General features: G+C 43.6%; 1 protein-coding gene and 1 long non-coding RNA gene across 2 annotated transcripts in view; both read right to left on the bottom strand.

The window, feature by feature from the left end:
- The window catches only part of LOC119658244, a 419,442-nt gene extending 398,673 nt beyond the window's left edge, over positions 1-20,769 (bottom strand). Inside the window, exons 1-2 of the mRNA XM_038065521.1 lie at positions 20,516-20,769; positions 11,209-11,761 (exon numbers count right to left, since the gene is read on the bottom strand). Of these exons, the coding sequence (XP_037921449.1) occupies positions 11,209-11,335 (127 nt within the window). The 5' untranslated portion in view covers positions 11,336-11,761; positions 20,516-20,769. The remainder of the gene's footprint in view (positions 1-11,208; positions 11,762-20,515) is intronic.
- Positions 20,770-21,052: 283 nt separating this feature from the next.
- The window catches only part of LOC119658245, a 127,594-nt gene continuing 125,494 nt past the window's right edge, over positions 21,053-23,152 (bottom strand). The window contains exon 3 of the long non-coding RNA XR_005250204.1: positions 21,053-21,267. This is a non-coding gene — a long non-coding RNA (uncharacterized LOC119658245). The remainder of the gene's footprint in view (positions 21,268-23,152) is intronic.

Raw genomic sequence — 23,152 nt, 5'->3', positions numbered from 1 at the left:
TTGTCTGGCCCCAAAACAAAAGACACACGAGAGATTGTGTGGTCTGAAGAGGCTGTCTGCGCGTTCAATAAATCCAGACAGCAACTGGCTGATGCTACACTTTTGGCATTTCCTCATCAAGATGCACCCCTAGCCGTTTTTGTTGATGCCTCTGACATCGCAGTAGGTGCTGCCCTTCACCAAAAGGTGGACCAAGTTTGGCAGCCGTTGAGCTTCTTCTCGAAGCAGTTGAATCCCGCTCAACGGAACTACAGCACCTACGATCGCGAACTGCTCGCCGCATACCTGTCCATCAAATACTTCCGTTTCTCCCTAGAAGGCAGGCCGTTCACAGTGTTCACGGACCATAAGCCTCTCACGTTCGCTTTGAAACAGAAGCCCGACAAAGCGTCCCCTCGTCAGCTTCGACACCTGAGCTTCATAAGCCAGTTCACGTCAGACATCCAGCACGTGTCCGGGAAGGACAACATTGTTGCTGACGCTTTGTCTCGTGTCTCCGAAGTCAACATCCCCGCCTCACTCGATTTCTCGGCTATCGCCAAGGCGCAAGTGGATGACGCAGCACTTCAGAGCCTCAAGTCCAACCCCAAATACAAATTTCGGGAGTTGCCCATCTTCGGCTCAAACCTCTCGCTCTGCTGCGAAGACTCGGAAAAGGGACCTCGGCCATACATTCCGGCCACATTTCGCAAGGAAGTGTTCCACGCAGTTCACGACTTGGCGCATCCCGGCATCAGGACAACAAACCGGTTAGTCACCGGAAAATACTTCTGGCCCTCCATGAACAAGGATATCAATTCCTGGGCCAGAGAGTGCATCGCATGCCAGAAGTGTAAAGTCTCCAGGCATGTAAGGAAAGAAGTGGGCTCATTCCCCCGCACTACCAAGCGTTTCCACACAATACACCTCGACATAATAGGGCCTTTGCGAGACTCGCACGGTTACAAGTATTGCCTCACAATCATCGACAGGTTCACGCGGTGGCCTGAGGCAATACCTCTGAAGGACATTACGGCGCAATCTTGTGCCGAAGCCCTCTGCCGAGAGTGGATACCTCGCTTTGGTGTCCCTGCAGTGATCATCACTGACCAGGGAATGCAATTTGAGTCCACCCTTTTCTCCGAGTTAGGCAAACTCCTGGGTTTTAAACGCCAGCGGACTACTGCATACCACCCGCAGTCCAATGGGATGCTAGAACGTTGGCACCGGACGCTGAAAGCCGCCATTATGGCACGCGACGACCCGTCCTGGACTCAAGTCTTGCCTCTCGTCCTTCTCGGCCTTCGTACAACCCGCCGAGAGGAATTTGCTGCCAGCCCCGCGGAGCTGGTTTACGGGGAGAACCCAAGACTCCCAAGCGATCCGGTCTTCGACAAGAGATCGGGTCTTACGGAGTCGGGGTTGGTGCGTCTGCTGAGGGACAATCTCCGTCGCATCAAAGCGCCACCACCCACTCGACACTCGTCCATACCTGCTTGTTCGCCCAAGGAACTGGACACATGCACGCACGTGCTGATCAGGACGGATGCCGTCCGGAAGCCGCTGCAGCCTCCATATGAGGGCCCGTACCGCGTTCTCGAGCGGGGAGAACATTTCTTCCAGCTCGAGATCGGTGGTCACAAAAAGGCGGTCTCTTTGTCCAGGCTGAAACCCGTGTGCGCCCCGAAGCAACGTCGTGTCCGCTTTGTGGATTAACGGCGAACGAAGTTCGGGGATCCGTCGCCGAAACCCCTAGGTTTCGTCTGGGGGCGGAGTGATATGGCGCGGCAGGATCTGCAGCATTCGAAATTTATTTCGGATGTTGCGGATGCGGACGGGTAGATGGCGCTGAACGTGGAAACTCTCCACTCACGCGTTTTCAGAACGCACCGGGGAAGTGGAGAGCCAGCGGTAAAAAAGTGCCGTTGGTTGGGACAGTAAGGACCGCATGGAAATAAGTCGGTCTCTTCTGTTCCCAACCGCGACACGGAACACTTCGTTTGTTCTTGCTTCTTAAATACTAAATATTATTTCCTTGTGGATTATACCAAAAATAGATTATTTGCTTCCCGTGCATTAATTTAATTAAAACAAATAAAGTTTGATAAATACTAAAATATTATCTCCTTGTGGATTATACCGAAAATAGATTATTTGCTTCCCGTGCATTAATTTAATTAAAACAAATAAAATTGGATAATACCAAAACCTTATTTTATGAAATGAAAGCTGCAGATCTAAGTAGAGCTATAAACGTACGCAAATGGAAGAAGCCATTCTATTACTTGCATCACTTGCCCTTATCGAGATATATCATAGTAAATGGATGGTAGGAGGAGCGGGTGAGAATATATTTTGGAAATATAGAAAACTTGGGAATGGAAAACGTGAAATCTTAGCTTGAATATCAACCGCCGCGATTTGATCGTATGCTTTCTGAAGTAGAGAAATACAAAGCAAATATAAAATTATGAGAGTATGTTAGGTATCGAATTTCCAGCGACTGTTTAATAGAACCTTTTCCAGCTATAATATAATATTATATTATCTTAGATGGCGTATGTAAGAGAGACGTAATCAATATTGCTCATCCTGTTCAAGTACTTCATAGGAGCCGTAAAAGCGGTGATAATTTTGAAAGTGGCGAAAGGTGAAAAACGAAGGGTTCATTGGTTTTACCAAATCGCAGCAGTCCATAGGAACCTGTAACAACAATTTCACAAGCAAAGTTTCAGCATCATTTCTTATTCGAGGTCTTTCATAGAGTACTTGTGAGAGAATGGAACATTATGTGAAAAGCATGGAAGTAATGAGGGGGGGGGGGGGGGGGGGGGGGGAATAGCCATTTTATTTTTTTTTTCTAATTTTAATTGATTCCCGAGTACTCGCAGCTTATAAAATACATTCCACAGTTTAAACAATGAAAACACACTTATTACGCTTGGTCTTCCATCTAAATACCAATCACTACCAACAATGCTTAACTTGAGATATCCTTCGAGTTCAAAGTTGGCTGACTTTCTCTACAATTGTTAATGCAATGTTATATTATTCATGCATGTTAACTGTAACTTTCGCACACCTTGAGAAATGCTAGCAATCTACTAAGGAGTATAAAGGGTAAATAGTTTTCAATCCTACAAACGAATTAACAGCATGGCAGGTTGGTCATTATAATATTTTGCAAAAACTCAAGATGTGTGCTTCCTTAATATAGCCCGACAAGAATTAACGTAAGGAAGCTCTTCAGGAAACTGAACAAGAAGATTAGATCCCCTCAACGATAATTCTGGGGAAGCTTTTGTCAAGAGGCTAACTCGCTAAAGGCAACGTTAAAATTAAACTGAATCCCAATTAGAAATTTTACTTGGGAACTGGACAGGTCTAGGTTTACGAAAACTGAAACTGAAACTGAAAGCGATCAGAAAACAACCATTTGTTTAAAAGCCACTTCTCTTACTACATCCAAAACCACACAGTCCTCGAATTTTGCATCCATTGTAGTTGTTTAGGATAGTGAGGAATCCTAAGTCCACATCCATTTGATGTTGGACCGGACCAAACTTGCCTCTGCCCTGGACGAAACCGTTAGTCCCTGTTTTTGAATGCTTGGGTGCCATGCACCAAACAACGCATCCAAGAAACGTGAAAGTAAGTTACTCTCCATTGGGTCCGGTCCAACATCAAGTGGATGTGGATTTAAGATCCCTCACTATCCTAAACAATAATTTAGCTTTAGTCCAGCTTAGGCTCAAACTATTGTCGGTTTCACTTGGATATAATTCGCACCCTTGGTGTGTTTTGCGAATGTATAAAGGAGCGTTTTCCATCTGTTGTCACTTACGGTCACCCTGCTCCCAGGGCAGAGGTGAGGCGGCGTCTGCTAAGTTGCCCTGGACGAAACCGTTAGTCCCTGTTTTTATCCATTGTAGTGTTTCTCGAGTGGAGTAAAGGACAGCTTGTTAAGATGATTTCCACAAACAGTTGTAGCCTTACGGTGAAAATAATGACTAGATTTACTCACTAAGAACATTATGTAGAACAGCTACACGCTAACGGTTTTACCGGAGCTAAACATTCAATTTGCCCAAAATAATCAAATTTTTAGGAGTTCATCGCAAAATTATCGCAAAATTATCGCAAAAACAACACCCCAAACAATATCGGAAGTCCGATAGATTTCTCTGATACTGCAGAAAAACCCAAGTTCAACACCCACGACTTCATACGACGTCTAATGGCCAAAAAGATAAGTAATAAGAGGAATTGCTAACACAAATCCAAAGGCTTGATTCCTTATGCTTAATATCCGTTAAATCGTAAGTTGTATTCGTCCTTTTCAAATATACTTGGGTACTAAGCTCAAAAGAGGGATCTGTGGGGCAAAGAGGGAGAAGCAAATTGCTCGTCTTTTAGTCCGGTCCTACATCAAATGGATGCGAACTTAAGATCCACAATGCCTAAACAAGGGTAGGGCTATATGAATTTATGTTCGATATAATTTGCACTCTGAGTGGTTAGAGCACAAAGTTGTTGAACGGAAGGTCGCGGTTCAAATCTCACTGATAGCAGCGGAATTTGTATCGTGATTGATACCAATCGACTCAACTGTGAATAGGTACCTGAGTCAAATCAAAAGGTTCTGTCGGACAAAGCACAAAGCACATTTCAAGGGTGACATCATGCCTCACGTCTTCAGCTCTTAGCAGTCATCTAATAGACAGTAATACTGGCCTTATTTCTTGTGGTCGAACAAGCAAGGTCCAAGCCCCTACAATACTCATAGAGCAGAAAACAGCCAATTTAAAAAGATCCTGGACGTTTCTAATTTTTGTTAAAAAACCAAGTCCCACATTTGGTCGAACAGGTGATTGAAACGGTCCTTTGTGTGTGTGAATGATGGAGTAACGCAACTGTCAATCTTCTAACAACTATAAGTACTTCCTCAGTAAAACTTCTCTAGCACGTGGCATCGGCCCTACCTCCCTAAGAATTTCAGATGCATGGTCTCCCGTATACGGGGATCAAAACCACAAGAAGGCTAAAGGAACGCCGGCATAAGACATTAAAAAGTACCTTCATGACTTAGTCAAGAAGACCAGTCTGGGATCACCATTTACACACTACTCTCAAAAGCGAAAAGTGGAACGGCACCACCGATGTACTACACCGATACTTCAAAACGTGGGGATTGCACGACTTCTTTACTAAGTCAGACATCGAAATATATAAGCAACCATTTCTAAAAATCCTTAAATCGTCTATAAAAAAATGACAATTGTGGAATTTAACCACCCTACTGGCTAGATTCGCCTACCACGAGATCTAATGACATGCACACACGCTTTCATCCATTCGGGTCTAGAAACGATTTTAAAGCCTCCCTATGGTCGTCCTTTCTCTCACCTGACACCACCAATTGCACAGAATTCACTGGCCATAAAAATTGCCAACTTTCTTTCTTTGATATAATAATAATAATAATAATAATCGTTGGCGCAACAATCCACATTGGATCAAGGCCTTGAAGTGTGTTAGAGCACTTCATTCAAGACCGTAACGGTACACCACAGTATACTGTGGGAGGCAATGTGGTCAGCATTGCGCTCGCCCGAGATTATTACCCTGATTTGACCCAGGTACTCATTCACAGCTGAGTCGACTGGTGTCCGACATCCAATCACGATAACAAATTCCTCTGCCCCCAGCGAGATTTGAACCGCGACCTTCCGCTACGACAGCCCAGCGCTCTAACCACTTGAGCCATCCGGACACTTTGATATAGTAACCATAAAACTGTTTCGAATCAATCAACGTTTTGGGAATGACAACCAAAGAATTATTAGAAATTATACCAGAAAAAAAAAAAACAGAATATAAGTAAGCCCAAATCGATGGAGGTATTGGTGATCCAAGCCTCACTACAGATCCCCCGACCAGCAGAAGAAGTTGATTTCGCCGTGCGGTCACTGAAATCAAACAGAGCGCCGGGCGCGGACGAGATTCCAGCCAAGCTGTTAAAATCTGGTGAAACGGGTCTACTAAATGCGATACACCAACTACTACTAAGAACCTGGAAGGACGAAAAGATCCCAGACGACTGGTACTGGAGCATCATCCGTTCCATTCACAAAAAGGGAGGTAGATTGCGTTACGAAAACTATAGAGGCATTTCACTAGTCTGTTCGTCCTACTACAAATAACTAACGTAAATTCTGGAAAATAGAATGGCAGGTGAGGCTGAGAAAGTAACGTTGATGTGTATCAAATCTTTGTCGATTTCAAGCAGGTGGAGTACTAGAGAACATAATGCAGCAATTTGGTATACCAATTAAAATAGTACGACTGACGAAGATTTCTACGACCAACTCCATGTAACAGGATGTTCTGGATCCTGTCCGACGGACTGGCACCAACGCTCTTCAACCTAGCACTCGAATACGCTATCCGAGCAATGGGTGCCAACACCAGCGGGAGACTCACGAGGTGAAGAGGCGGATACAATTACCGAATAAGACTTTCTCCTCGGTCGTTCCCATAATAAAATCGAAGCATGCGCACAGAAACAGGAAGTTACGCGTATACAAAACCATCATACGAACTGTGCAATGCTATCGGTGCGTAACCTGGACCCTAACCCAAGTCTCCGAAAATTTGCTAAACACATTCAAAACGAAAGTCCGTCGGCGAATTTTCGGAGCTCTTGGCGACCGCGGTGTATCGCGCATCCGTTTCAATTATGAGTTGTCTGAACTCTACGATGCGCTAGAAGCCTCGAAATTCGTTAAACTACAACGCCTTCAGTGGGTCCAACGAATGAGCGACGATCACAGCCTAAAAAGGTTAGAATTCCAGCATGTAATCTACATAACTAGCAGGCTACTAAGCCCGAAAAAAATGTTCAAATCGGGTACATAAATAAATAAAGTATAATTGCAGTTACTCCATTATATTAGATCGTACCACATATTGGTACGCTCATTGGTAAAAAAAGGAATTTTCAAAATCCTTATGAAAGAACTCGAAATAAGGCGTGAAGGCGGCCAAAATGGCAAAAAAAATATCAACTTCTTTACTGTGTGGCATGGTCATTGCTTAGGGTTTTGGAACGATAATACGATGACGGGGTGGTAAAGCTCACTATTATCTCAGCTAACTTCAGAATTGATTCTTTCGTCGCATATCACTATAGACAGGTTAACCCTTCTGGCCACTATTTAATAGAAAGTCTGTAATAGGTCTGCCAACGACGTCATTGAGGGTGATTTTAATAGTCAAATTGCGAAAATGCAGATACCAAGAGTGGGTAACGGTTTTAGCACGGCAATAAAGATGCCAAGCGTATCGTCCAGCTAAGATTCGTGACCTTGTACTGCTTAATACATGGTGTATTAAACATTTATCTGATTATGATTATTAACTTTATCTGAACAGATATCGTAAGGGAGAGTATTTTGAAGCCCTGATACGATGAGCATGGACCACCATATTTTTTCGGATTTTTTGATTGGGTAATTTCCGGGAACGGGACACTGAAGTAATTGACTTCTTTTGGACCCCCGCGCTCTTTCCCTTTGCAACCAGTGTCAAAACTAACATCTGCTTCGAAATGCTCTAAATGAAACCTTTCACTTGCTAACCCACCTGGGAAAAGTAACTCACAAATCGACCATATTCTCATAAGATGCAGCAATTTTCTTACCATTACAACAAAGCCATTACTTACGGGACTATCACACTTCAACTTCGCTCGTTAATTACTCCCAACGTAGCAGCCCACCTTTGAAAAACGGCAGAGGTGCAGTGACCCACCGCGAATCAAATGGTAGCGCTTTTCAGAAAAAAAAGAAACGAAATGATCTCACTTACGTAATTTCTGACCATCAAAAGCTTCGAAGGAGCGTGAAATAAAACCAAAGATGCGGAGATGTTTTGCTTTGAAATATCGGAAGAAAGGTCTGTATCGTAAGTCAGTAAAACGATGACCAATTGGCAAACTGACAAGAACACCGTTCAACTTCTTCATTGCGTCTCGTCGATCAGAGCCGCGATACACAGATGGCCAGAAAGCCTCGAACAAATTTCAGTGGTAGAATTAGATCACCTGATTCTTCCACAAACAAAACTGAACTTTGGAACAATTTAATCTGTCAACGCTATGCAAATTTAAGAGGCAGTCAAACAAATCTGGGATAGTAACAGCAGCTTTGGAAAGCGAAGAGCGAAAACCCAACACCCTGGTTCACTGAGTTCATTCTCCAAGTTATTAAGGAGAACCGAGCCGGATTGAGAAGAAAGCGCAACCGTTCCATAAAAAAAAATTGGCCGAATGTTCAAATAACCGCTTGTTCAAATTACCAAGAATTACCATGAAGCTTGGACTGCGGAACTACTGACGCAACACACCCTGCGAGGTTATTTATGGAGAAACAATGATCACTCTGCATCCCATTTTCCATTAGCTACAAATGATTAGCCTTAGAGCTCATCCTTCAGGAATTCTCCTGGAGCAAATGCTCCTAGATGGACCGGTGATACTTTGTGGTAAAAGCTATTTCAGATTAGTATCATTCCAGACTCGAGTCTGATTGCCCTTCTAGAGTATGGTGGACTTGCCTGGAATAACGAAGCCTTTCCACCAGGCAGAATATGTGTAATTGGTGGCCATCCCCCCCAGTTATTCGTCCATCACTTTCCACATGAGGCAGCGTCGAGGAACTTCCGCCGCGGGAAGATAGTACCCGCATACGCATTAGCGCATCGAAGCGTATGACTGTTAGTAAGGCACTGGTTAAAATAAGGTACCGTTTACTACCTGAGGGACCATGTCGTCTAGATTGTCGATGGTACAGTAAGATAGGCAGGCACAGGGACCATGAAACCAGTTAGAAAACAACCCTTACTAGAAACAAGGTTGCGCGAAAAGAGAAACTCATTCAAACTAGCATGCGCCATCAGAAGAAATCCCATTTCTCGCCCGAAGTTCCCGACAGAACCTCCTCAGTAGACACAATCTTCACGTATTAATATGTGACCCAACATTTCCAACTGTCGTTTCGTTTTATCTGTAGCTCAAATACTCCACACTCGTCTCAACTTGTCTCAACTGCAAGAGGTTCTAACTCCACCATCTGATTCAAACTAACTTTGCACTTTGCATTAAAGTTACCGTTTTCATGAGCCTATGGGCCGTAGCACGCCGAATCAAGAGAGGGAATACCCAGCACTAGCATGGAGTCGGTCAAAACGGTGCGATATACAGGAGAACACTCTAAAAACGTTCTAGGGGTAAAGCAGTTTTCTGCCCTGTAGTCTCCTTACACACTTATACAGCAGAGGGGACCCGTACATAGGACATGAAAGAAAGAGTCCCATATATGGATCTAGTAGCTGTCCTGATTTGACCCCCTTCATACCTCTTCACATAACCCAGCATATACACCAATTTATTTGATCGCGTCCTAAGCTCAAACAGGTGTGGGTATGAATACATAAGTTCCATGATTGTAACTCTCAAGTACATTCTATACGCTCCATTAAGTAAACCAAAGGTGGACGACAAAATTTAGCAACATCGCGACGATTTTTTTTATTAAGATCACGACATCAACTTCAAGAGACCACGCATAAGCGATGCGCATATACTAAGTACTCGACTGCTCGAGCTCAAATCGGCTGTTCCCCTCAACAAGAATGATGAAATCATCCCCATAAGTAACACATTTAACTCCCGATCTAAGCTCACACAACAGTTCCTCCATCATCAGGTTCTACATAAATAAACCTGCGATTGACACCCTCTTTACTGACACCTTGGACAAACGCTCTTCTTCCATGCAAATAGATCTTCCACAAAACTTATTCCTGGTAGTCACACTCATAAAATTTCGAAAACATAAACGCGCCTTTGTAATCTCTAAAGATTTTAAGGATATATTTCCTAATACAATGAACAATAAACCTTTCTACATGCACTAAAGCTCCGTCGGTGGATCTACCAGCTCGAAAATCGTACCGCCTGTTCGATACCAGATGAGATGTTTGCAAGCCCAATTACTATAATCCCTATCATAATCCTCTTTAGAACCTTGCCAAAGTCCGACGACTATTCCTATCCTTCGCTGATGACTTCAGGGGCACAACAACGCTGAAAGTCATCCGGAAAGCAGGGAAATAGCCTCTTAGACTTTGCACATTTCTCCAGTCATCCCATTCCAGCTAGTTAACTTCCGTGACCTGAGCTTCGCCATGCTTTCCTCGATTTTGGCACATTCCAAAGGACCCCCCCCCCCCCCCTCCATTTTTCAGCATGATCAATGAGGAGACACCGAAGAGCCGAACCTCGGAAAAAGTTCATCCTTAATGTTGGATTAACCGCACATTGATGGCGCACCGTTTGGAATCTGTTGCTCAGGCGACGGGTTTCCCCCCCATTAACTGCGAAGAGCACTCAAGAACTCAACTTTCCTATACACTGACAGTACCACAAACCCAAGGAGGGGAGAACGGCCGGCTAACTCCTCCATTCAAGAAACATGTTCCACCCTGTTACAACTACGCTACGAAGCAGGTACTGTCACAATGAACGCCAATCATCTGCCGAGAACTAAGCCAATTAAGTATATTGGATCAATGCAATCAATTGTTTCATGTATCAGTGCAATTTGGATGAAGAAGCGCTCCCCAACTGCGTTGTGATCGATGCATTAACAAACTCGAAAATCCAAAAACTACTGCAAGGACAATAAGCCGCCCCCGCAAGGGAGTATCGCTATATAGCCTTGGTCACCCCTTAACGACGACGGGTACGAGTGCATGCATTTAACAGCTCTCGGCATGTACCCTTCTCCAGTATCCCACGTGGAAGCAATGGACAGAACATCTGGAAAAGTACCATCAATTACCATACTTTCATGCTTGGAAAGCGCCCAGGATATAATTCCGTGCTTTCATGTCACCAGAATTCCAATAAATTCAACTTTTCACCGTATTCATATTTTCGCAAGTATAATGGCGGCAAAGTATTATAATCTAGTTGCCATTACTACTTGCATCTCTGAACCGTTCTACAAATTAACCAGATAATCCCAACAAGTGTCCAAAGTGAGACTAGCCAGACGACATCGTCATTTCCAAGCGCATAAATATTAATTTGCTTCCTTCCATGCACTCTACCCTGATTATCTGCGAATTATTTTATTCAGAAACTAAACAGGACAAGATACTTACCGCAATTGACGACAATCTGTAGCAGCAGCAACACGCAAATAGATCTGCGGATCATCTCATCACCGATGGCCTGCAACCTTCTGCAGTTCTTCAAATCTGCCATCGCGCCCATCCTCGTGACTACCATCTTTGACTTGGAAGCGCGCCTCGTTTCCGCCAAGCACTCCGATAGTAATTAGTGGAACTTAATTAACAAGATATTTGAATATGTGCAAATCATATGAAGATTATGAGCGATGGTGGGTTCTCGTAGTGCATTAATTACGGCCACATTCGTGAATGAGGGTGATGCGGGCACGAGCACGGACGACGTCACAGCCACGGAAAGTGCTTTCGCAGCACATCTCATAATTCATTCTGGAGCTACGTAGCTCCCACGACCGAAAGCCTGTGGAGGGGCCTCCCCCCGATCCGGCATAAGAGGGCACTAATTACGAAACACACACGTGCAAATTACATTCACTGATGCGGTCACACACGTTGGGTCCTTTGCTCGGCAATAATGGCAGCTGGAGCAGCCAGGCTGGTGATGAGGTCGACGACGGGCACTCAGCTGAAATATGTCAATGTGTCAAAACTTGTCTTTTTGCAAGGATTAAAACATGTTAAGTAGTGAATGATTTAAAGGGTATGAATGCTGGAAGAGTACTCGTAATTCTATATATGCGGAGTCCCGACACTCAGGCATGCTTAATGATGGGAGGAACAATTGACTGATTGGAATGGGGAATCCTCCCCCGAGTTTTCAGGTCGGAAAATTGCTTCAAACTTGTACGAGTGTGTTTGGTAAGCAATAAAGCACTATACTAAGCTCAACCCATGACATATGGATTCTGTTTACTCTGCTTAGAAGCTAGCAATAATGTTAACATAACGCGTCTGCAAAACTTTATTGGTTCGAAAAGGAAAACTTAATCTATTAGCTATTAATGCAATTGGAAGCCTAACCAGATTCATGTTCCACCACAGGAAAGTCGATCGAAGACATGTTTTCCACTTCAGTGGAAAATCAAGAGAACTTGTCTACGATCTGTCTTTCGATGACTCTGTTCCTTCCAGAAAACGGGAAAGGAAGGCTCAGCAGAAGGAGAATTCTGCCATAAAGAAGAGGGCACATTAGACTACGTTTATCTCTACAATATAAAATGACCTGCAGCATGCAGCCTTTACATATTTCTGGTAAAAGTAGCATGGGTAGATAGGTGGGTATCAGCGCCCGGTGTGAAAAGCGAAATTAGCGCTGTGGAGCGTTGTTTTGATGCCACAAACTTCTTAGATGATGGTTGCTTTTAATGAAGGGAAGCAAGCAGAGTCCAACTGGCTCAGATCTTCAAAGTCAGCCCGTAGCATTCACGAAAGAAAACATCTCTACCACCTTGCAGTTAGAGATATCTGTCAGGTCCTCAAAGAATGGTGTCACTAGTGTTCGTAGCTATAGCTGAGCAATCGCAAAGGAAGTGCCTGATGGTTTCTCCCTTTTCTGCGCAGCCTCGACAATGCGAATTCTGCATACGGAGTCTGCGGCATGATCCCCTGTAGACCAGTGTCCCGCGCAGACGTGCCTGGTAAAAGATCTCTTGCGATTTGATTTTGTTATAGGCGAGCTAAATCCTCCTTGATTTGGCACAGGTTGTGAGCCTTCGTAGTGCGCCCTTGACGATCACCAGCGGTGCAGACTGCACCCGCCAAAAGTATGGGAAGAGCAAAGCCCCACCTGGCCCGTCCGTCAGCCCGCTCATTGCCCTCAATGTTCATATGACCAGAAACCCAGAACAGGCTGACTTTGAGCGTGCCGCCCAGACTGTTCAGCGCGTTTCTACACTACCTCACCGGTCTTAAGGATGTCGCCACAGAGTACAAGGCCGTAATGGCCACTTCGCTGTCGGTCAGAATGGCTATACTACACTTGAGGCTTGGATCATGCTCCAGCCATCGACAGGCTTCCAATACCGCCAATACTTCTGTTTGGAATTCACTGGCGATACCTGGGAGACCGTGCGACTCGGATACTCGAGAAGTGATGTACTCCAATATTGACAGAATCTGATGGACAAGACTGCAGAGCTCCGGTGGCAACTGCCCACACGGTTCGTTGAATCATATTAAGCCCCATTTTATTGTACCTTTTGTTCAAACCCTGCTCCCACACAATAAAGTCGTACAGCTCTGTACATCCTTGAGCAGAGACCCGGTTGGCACAACCTTTTCTTGCAGCTTCTGAAGCATGACTTGCCATCGGAGATTTATACGTCCAGAAACTGTTTATAGCCCAGATGATCTTATCCTCGGTAATTAACAATTTTATAGTCTTGCACGGTTAGGGCGGCTGCAATTCTCCAAAAAAGCAAGAAACACGGTCCTCCAGCCAGCCAACTGTTACGAAGCCACAACAGGAGCCTCGGATTGGATGGATTTTACAACGACGAACTCGGCAACGAAAAATGAATAGCGATTTGCCCATTTTCTCATGGAACGTGCGCTCCCTGTACAGAAATGGATCTGCCTAACAACTAGCCGGTACCAAGTCCCAATATAAGCCTGATGTAACAACGTTGCAGGAGATGCGTTGGACAGGGACAGGGAGAAAAGTCGTTACACCATATAGCGGCCATCCAGTAAACCATGTGTTCGGAGTAGGTTTCTTAGTCAACCAAAAAATAAAACCTGCTGTTATCGGCTTTGAGAACATAAGCGAATGGCTATGCACTCTGCGCTTGCGAGGCAAGTTTAGAAATATAAGCCTCACGTTCACGCCCCGACAGAGGAGACTGCAGAGTCGGAGAAGGATACCTTCTACGAGGCAGTAGAACGAACCCTTGAAGCCTGTCCCAGATATGATATAAAAACCATACTTGGGGATTTTAACAGTCAAGTAGGGACGGAGCCCGTAGGCGATACGTTGGCTCCCATAGCTTACATCAAAACGCAAATAATAACGGACTAGGGATTATTCAATTAGCAGTGTCACACGAAATGGTTGTTGGAAGTACCTGGTTTATGCGGAAAGCGGTCAACAAGCAATCGTGGGCCTCTACGGACGAAATCAACCAAATTGATCACGTGCTGATCGAACGCCGTCACCTCTCTGATGAATGTCAGAACATATAGGAGGGCCAATATAGACTCGGATCACTATCTCGTTGGCATAATGCTCCGAGCTCGAATAACACCACCCAGAATCCCCTCTAATTGTTGGTGGCTGACGATATCGATATCATGGGAAGAACGACCTGAATCGTACAAACTGCCTTCATCCAGATCGAGCAGGTGCCGCGAGATCTTGGACTGCACATCAATGAAGGCAAGACAAAATATATGGGTAACGTCAGCACCGAAGACGAATCAACCAACAACATCAAACTGCACTGATCAAACACGAAGAGGAATAAGGATAGGAGAATACAACTTTGAGACCGTTGACAATTTCTCCTTTCTAGGGTCGAATATCACAACCGATAACAGTTATGACCATGATATCCGCGCACGGTCGTTGGCATCCAACAGAGCCTATTCCAGTTTACAAAAACTGCTCCGTTCGAAACGTCTTACCATAGGATCAAACCTCTGACTATACAAGACAATGATCATGTCAGTCCTCATGTATTCCTCCCAATTTTGCGAACTATTGGTCGCGTTTGAGAGAAGAATGTTTCGAAAAATTGTTGACCCCCTACATGACCATGGATATTCCGTAGCCTACATAACGACGAAATCTATAAGCGATACCATGATCGTCTTGTTGTGGATAAAATCCGGCTCAATGGGCGGGTGACTTAATCCATATAGATGAGGTGATAGATAGAAAAAGAAGCCAAGGCAGACCCTACCTGAGATGGAGCGATGGCGTAGGTCAGAATGCCAGACAGCTTTCAGGGATATAGAATTGGTGGACCTCGGCGCAAAACTGGGATGGCCGAAGTTCCTTATTAAGGCAGGCCTAGACCGGATACCGGTTGTTGCGTTGTTGATGATGATGATGAAATGGGGCTGAGTTTATTGTAGAAGGTAGAACACCATTTGACTGCCAAAAAAGCAACTATAGAAAAAGAGCGGTATCCCGGCAGAGTGTTCAAATAACCGTCTGATCTGGTTGCTGTTCATACTATACCATGAACACTTTTGAATGCATTTTAATAACCATATTCCCGGCATCGTTCAAGTAACTATGCATCGAGTCGGGTTTGTCAAGAACTGCGAAAATACTGACGGAACACACGCTGCATGGTTACTCGTGAAAAACACCGTGAAAAGCATCACCCTCTTTACATTGCATTCCCAAATGTAGCGCAACGACTGACGTTCTTTATGATCGACGCGTAAACGAACGTCTCAAATCTAAAGTTTACCGCAGTGTCATTTGCCCTGTCGTCTTCTACAATTCCGAATGTTTCCCGAATACAAAAGAAAATGAATGTTGCTTCGCAGTAATTGAGATGAAGATGTTACGTTGGATTAGTGACGCAACACGTGGTACTGCCCTCACTGCAAAGAATTGTATGTCCGAGGTAACTCTAACTGCATTACTCAATTTGAAGCCTTTGGATTTATAAATTCGAAACAATGCAATGAGAGCTACAATACTAATTCGTTTAGATCTATCGGGAAGTAACGAACGAGGGGGAAGAAGCCTCGGAACATTGGAAGAGTTATTGGAGAAACGAAATTTAGTTTTTGCAATACTTTCTAATTTTCGGATCCCCATAAATCCTTTTGGTAGAAGATATGGGGTTAATCTCAAATAGAGAAAAATGTGATACGAAGCCGAAGAATGTGTGGCAGAATATACTAACGTCTCCTACACAAATGCTTCAAGTTAAGTTCATCAAGGAAGCGGTAAGTAACGGCCCGAAACATAAGACCATCAGTTACAGCGCACATAGGTGAAGAAGGCCATTCCATTCAACGTGAAAATCCTCAGCTCTTGCACCATGCAAACCTTCGACCTTTGGAAAAGTTGTAGATTTGGAGACAGAGGTGTTCAGAAAAAGCACAACTCAACCGGAAACACCAATAACAAAGGCAAAGAATGATGGACTGGATGGGGATTGCTGGCCGAAGGAGGCGATACCCACCGCAACTGTTCAATGGATACTCCAGGACCAAGAAATGAGCCCATTCATGAAAGCATAGTAAATGAAAGAGTGTATAAAAAGAGTAATCTGACCAAGGCTTACCAAGAACCGAGCCCTGATCCAGAAGAACTTCTTTTCATTAAGCTTGGAGCTAAAATAGTTGAGCTGTCCAAATTAATCTAAGGCAAGCAGAACGTGCACCAAGGATATCGAGAGAACCACTAGGTGCTTTATAATAGATCAATGGAGAAAGAATAAAGGTGTAAGAAAAAACCGAAACCTGCGGTCCTAACAGTGTCACAAGCGACCCCCGTGACACTTGAATTGACCTCCATCCGAGTGAAGCAGTGCGCGATAAAGAGGAGAAATCGGTAAGAAATCAACAGGCGCCTAAAAGGAAGCAAGTCTAGCAAGCTACAGGTTTGAAAGGTTTTGTGTATTTCTTATATAAAAACATTTGGGTGTGCATTTGTTTCATTAGTACGAAGTACGTAATATAAATCCATATATTATATGAGAATATCCACTCTCGGGTGATGTTGACATTCAAAGTCTTGAATTTGCAATGAAGTGATAACTTTGACCTATTATAACTTTGTTAGTAATAGTGCGATTGCTGCATGCTCTATATTATAGCCTACATATTGGTGCATTTCTTAGTGGTAGGATGAACTTAAGGGGGGTTCTGCAGCCAATTACTGTTTTACACAAATCCTTAAAAAAGCATTCTGATCAGTCTAGCAAACGCAACTAAAAGTTCAGAACGGAGAAAACATGTAGCTCAAGTGTGAACGTCGGTTAGCGAAGTGAAATTCAAGGCAAATAAAATCGGAAGAGAGTCCAAGATCTCGAATAGAAAGATGAAGACGAAAACGAACGTGTTAATTCACCCAGAGGCAACCATTATCTCCAGGAAGAGAAATTTATCATACACGAAGTCAACAAAATCCAAAGGACTCAGAAAGGAGATCTCATGTTTGAGCTGAAAAAATCCTGCATGGGAAGAACTGACGGCTTTCGTAACCAAGCTATGAACTCGCTTGGCGAGAATGTCGCTATGCAAGGCCCTCGATGAAGGAAGAAATCTGCACTACCTTGAAAAAACAATTCAAGAAGAATCCATCGTCTGATGCCAATTCTGCCGGTCACGAGAGACGAGCTGCTAGATAACTCCAGCAGAATAACTGACAGTGAAGTCTCAGTTCAAGACGGCATACCGAGTAAAACCCTAAAGCTTGCCGTAGGTTCGCAGAGTTGTTCGAAGCGTGCATCTCTGAGGGGATATTTCTTACAGGACGCATTTTTTAATATAAATACATTTCAATTCTTCAGTTCACAGTGACTACACCTGGTGGGGAGATGTGGTAGGAACTAGTGCTTGATACATTTAAGAAAAGGTCGCAGATTCTGCGAATACCCCCTCCCACTGAATTTAACGTGAAGTGAAGTCCCCATTAAAATCGAAAGCAGGGTCAACTTGAAAGAGAAGTGGAAATTATGCGAATGATTCTTTGGATCCTCGAAGTACACGGAAAGGCAAACAGATGTCATCAAGCGCTGCTATAGATGCCTTGATCAACAAGCGTCAAAATGCATTGATGCCTCTGATAGGTCAAAGAAGAGCAGAGAAGAGAGGATTATATATTCAGAGAGTGTAAGGCTGACCCTGAATGTATGCTTTGCAAGGAAAAAACGCGTCGACTATCTGCACGTTGTAGACAGTAGCAAGTGCTCGGTTTTTAGGCGAGCCTTGGATGCAGTATAGAAATGAGGTTGATACAAATTAACTTCAACCACTGCGAGACAGCGCAAGAATTACTCTCACATGAGAATGGAGTTGAAGTGGCCAACAACAAGGGGCTACAAATGTAACTGGCAAGGCAATTATATAGGCGTGTGGAAATCAACATCACACCATCCAAGAAGTGGTGGAGTTTCCGGAGTTTGGATTCATCGGGGCGAAATAACTGGTACTTACATATACCCAGCGCGACGAAGGCAAAATACAATACAAATATATGCTAGTTTTGCATGCAAGAAATCAAAACCTCAAAATACTATTGGATGATTTCAACGGGTGGGCTGTGAATTGGGAAAGAAGCCATATTTTACTCGATACTTTCGCGAAGCTAGACTTGGTCCTTGGTCCACTAAAAATGTAGCCACTTTTCGAAGGATTGGCTCCAGGTTCAATAGTTGATTTGAAATATGTAAGTACCAAACTGGCGAGAAAAATGGTCGGGTCTGACAGTAAAACCAATCTGAATCTGAAGAGTTGCACAACCGATATAAAAAGGCGAGGCAAGAGCTGCAAGCAGCCATCTCTGAATATAAAACTGAACACTTCAAGAGATTTTGCAAGGAAGCCGATTCCGACCCGTGAGGAGATGCATACAAGACAGGCATAATATCAATCAAGGCTAAACGCTCACCACCGGTCAACAACTCTGATTTGATGAGGGTTAGTGGTAGTCAGTACACTCTTCCCACAAGTTTTGAGTGAATGGAACCTACGCACTTTCCAGATAGATCTTGATGAAATCCCCAAGGAAACCACTGAAGATGTCTTGGAAGTCACGAAGAAGATTGCCGAAAATAAATCCCCAAGCTTAGACGGCATTCCGAATAAAGCTCTAACAATGGCCGTCACAACAAGGTGGTTCGTAAAAACATTTACTGCGTGTCTCAAAGAAGCGATTTTCCCGGAAAAGTGGAGAAAACAGAAGCTTTTGCTAAACTCGAAACCAAATAGACCTTTGGGTGATCTTTCGTTTTATAGCCTATCAAAGGCATCCACAAACTTTCCCAACGCAGAAAGGGAGATTGGTCTCTTAGATAGGCAGCTCAGATTCCGAAAGGCAAGATCTACTGTCAATGCGATCAGTACGGTAAAGGAAACTATGAAGATAGGCGGAGACCAATAAATCTTGTGCGGTAGTAACTATCGAAATGAAAAATGCCTTCAATACTGCAGAATGGAGCAAATTTATTGCGACTTTAGCCAAATTAGACGCTCCCAAATACCTAGTGCACACTATCATGGAATTTCTCCAGAAGAGGATATTAAGTTACGATTCAGTCGATGGACCTAAGACGTATAGAATAACCTGCGAGGTTATACAAAACCAGTCCTCAGATCTCTTCTGTGGATAATAGTGTATGACGCAATTTTAAGCCCAAAGGACTAATAATCTGGCTTCGCAGACGACATCGGAGTGACTATCGCAGCACAAGATATTGATCAGATCGAGGTACTCACAAACGAGACAATCAGATCTTGGCTAGAAAAAGCTAGCCTGACACTAGCAGAGTATAGTTTCGATCGCCAAGCAAAGGGAACAAAGGTTGATAAAGATTGGGAATGGTGAACATATCATATCTTCGCAGCCAAAGCATAAATACATTGGAGTCGTGGTTGATCAAAGACTATCTCAAGGATTTTCACCACCATCTTGCTTTATGCAGCTCCAGTAAGGGTATCATCATTGATATTAGAAGCATATAGAAAAAAAATCGCATTCCCATATCGATTGAGAGCACTGCGAACGTCGTGCATTTACCGTACAACATCAGACGAAGCAGGTTGTGTGACGGCAGGCACGGCCCCATCGACATCTCGGCGAACGAGTATCGACACCTCCATGACTCATCATAAGCAATCGGCGGATCCTGTACCTATCGTCGGCAATTAGCACAAAGTGTACCTATTTTGGAATGATAAAAAAGATGGGATAATTCACCTAGAGGACACTGGATTCACAAAATTATTCCAGGATGGATCAAACGAAGGTAAACGAAGGCTACGACGTAAATCAATTCATAAGTGGACAAGGAGGGTAATGTGCATACCTTTTTCGCTTCGAGCTTAACGACTGCCCGACATATGAAATCAGGATGCGAAGCATGTTGCTTTTTATTGCCCGAGGTTCGCCACAAACCTAAAAATCGAAAACCGCCTACCTCAACTGCCTTACTGAACAAAGGCCGACTGAAATGTTTTTCGATGCGTTTCTATATACTATTTCGAATAAAACTGAGAAATATCTTCTATAGAAACAGCCAACAGAAGGAAAATTTCAAAAATTTTCTCACAGCTCACAGTACGTAAAGGATTTAATTGTTTGCATAAAATGAATTGAAAGATTCAAACTTGCACCCCTTTCTATAATTGTTTCCATCAACTGTCTCCCAACTCTGTTACGAATACTCTTCCTCGTCCTTTTGTTTATACTCACCCACTTGTTCACGCACTTGCAGTATCAAACGATCCTCGACCTAAACCGTTCGTTTGCCCGAACAAAGCGCTGCACAGCTTCCTTTCGGTTTCCGCTAACATGTGGTGAAGCCGCGGCATATGCAGCCAAATGTTTCCGTTTCGAACGAGACGTCTTTGAGACAATCGACAGAAGATGCAGCGCGTCTACATCAACCACGACCCCGACGACACGACACTCGATTCACAAAAGCGCATAATAAATAAACACGGCAGACGTATGTATCTAGTCCCTATTATTATTCGACAGCACGACTCCTTTTGTTTCTCCAAGAACGTTCGAGGATGATTTAACCGTGTCTATCTTAAGATTTCCCTCGTCTATTTATATTTTAGTACTTTTCGTAGCAAACAAGCCGCGTAATTGCTTGTTTATACTTTACGATTGCCACCATAAACACTTGGGCGGGAGGACCCCGTGAAGACATGCAGTTCAACGGGGCCAAACAAATAATAGTGCACACCGGAATATCAGAAGGGACTTTTGTCTATTTTTGCCATTAATAACCGCCGCTAACTAACACACCATGCCACCCTCTCAGCGCATCGAAATCCGCGTTGAATCCGTTAAATTGCTCAATAAAAATCCTAAACACACGCGGCACGGACACGCATTAGCTCCGGATGTTGCTTTGATCAGCCACTCCAGACATCTCAGATTAATTATTGCCAATAACTCTTCACGATTGCTCGTTCGTCTTTCCAATTTGGAATCTGAAAATAAGAAAGTAAAAAGATTATGGATGAGTAAATTATGATAACAAATGAATTAGGGGCGGAATTGGGGGTTATTTACAATTTCGTTATATTCATGATAAAAGGGATATCTGCTGTGTTTAGAGGGGTTTCTGGGCCTCGAAGGAAAGGAAAAGATACGTCAAATGTATATGCAGATTGCGCCTAATAGATTCCAAGTATCTGAATAAAAGGCTCATCACATGCGCCTTACCCTTTTAAACAGAAGCTGCGGCGTCTAATTAAGAAAGCAAAAATAACCACCCAACATTCTGAAGCGACTTGACAAAACCTACATCAAAGCCCAGAGTCGTCCATGTTAATCAATTATTCTGAATTACTAAAACGTAATTTGCTCTTTGCTGCCCTAGGGTGGAAGCGCTCGTGCGCTAACTCAATAATTATCGGAACTAGGAAGAAACAATAACTGATCGATTGTGTAATAAATTCAGATACATAAATCGTTATCTCCTTCAATTAATTGCATAATGTTATCATCCATGGGTACATCTCCTCCCATATGTATCTAGATACGTCAGGGTAGGACGCATGGATCAACATTTCAAATTTCACTTACACAAGCAAATTACATTAACGTTAAGTTTCTATGTTGCCTCGTTTCCCGTGAAAATGGAATTCTCCAAATGGACATTTCGCAAAGTGCGGATTACTCTAAAAGGTAGATTTCGTTATTACCATATTATTGAGCAATTAACGAAGAAAAGGGACTTTTCACGTTTTACCTTAATTACTTTTATCTGTAGAAGGATTTTAAATGGATTTCCATCCGTTCACTATAAGAGGGGAGCGAGGAAAGTCCAAGAAGGATATGAGAATGACAACAAAAAGGTGTTCCCTTTTCGGGCCAGCCGTTCTACAATAATCACTTTGCTAGTTTAATAAATGTGTCTATCCCAAAATGTTGGGACCAAAACGTGGGCATAAAGTGTATACCATATAACCCTAATTTGCGAGGGAAATCTTTAATTTCTGTTAAATGTCTTGTTGAGATGTTACTCGGGAGTTAAAGTCTGGTTTCTGTTGGGATATTGAGGAGATCAGGCTGGGGATTAATTGGAAAAATTGCAAGTTTCAATTACTTCCCGCGGCCGTAAGTGCTTGAATGAAAGTATGCAACCCTTCAGAAACCACGTTGAGAATCTTTAGATATTTTCCTACATTTTTTGTTTTATGAAATAAAGTTCCATTTTGAAAAGTTTCGGGGGACGAGGCTGGGCCTTTCTTATGCGACATTAATAGTGGGAAGCATTGACATGAATGCCTCAATTAAGCAAGTAAGATATGGATTCCCCAAGTAATTAAAAATTGCAATTATGGTATACTATGCTTTCGCTTCTACATCATCATCATCAACGGCCGGTTGTTGCGCCGGTCTAGGCCTGCCTTAATAAGGAACTCCAGACCTCCCGGTTTTGCACCGAGGTCCACCAATTCGATGTCCCTAAAAGCTGTCTGGCGTCCTGACCTACGCCATCGCTCCATCTCAGGCAGGGTCTGCCTCGTCTTCTTTTTCCACCATAGATGTTGCCCTTATAGACTTTCTGGGCTGGATCATCCTCATCCATCCATCCCAGTAGTTGGGTGGACTTAAAGAGGATCTTACCTCTCGCATTTTCCTCAGCATCACGGATCACTTTCTCAAGGGCCAGGTTAAAGACGACGCATGATAGGGCATCCCCTTGTCGTAGACCGTTGTTAATGTCGAATAGTCTTGAGGGTGATCCTGATGCTTTTATCTGGCCTCGCATATTAGTCAGGGTCAGCCTAGTCAGTCTTACCAATTTAGTCGTGATACAGAATTCTCTCATGACCGTGTACAGTTTTACCCTGGCTATGCTATCAT

This window comes from Hermetia illucens, chromosome 5 (assembly GCF_905115235.1).
Source record: "Hermetia illucens chromosome 5, iHerIll2.2.curated.20191125, whole genome shotgun sequence".
Lineage (NCBI taxonomy): Eukaryota > Metazoa > Arthropoda > Insecta > Diptera > Stratiomyidae > Hermetia > Hermetia illucens.
This window is presented reverse-complemented; position numbering and strand designations above follow the sequence as displayed.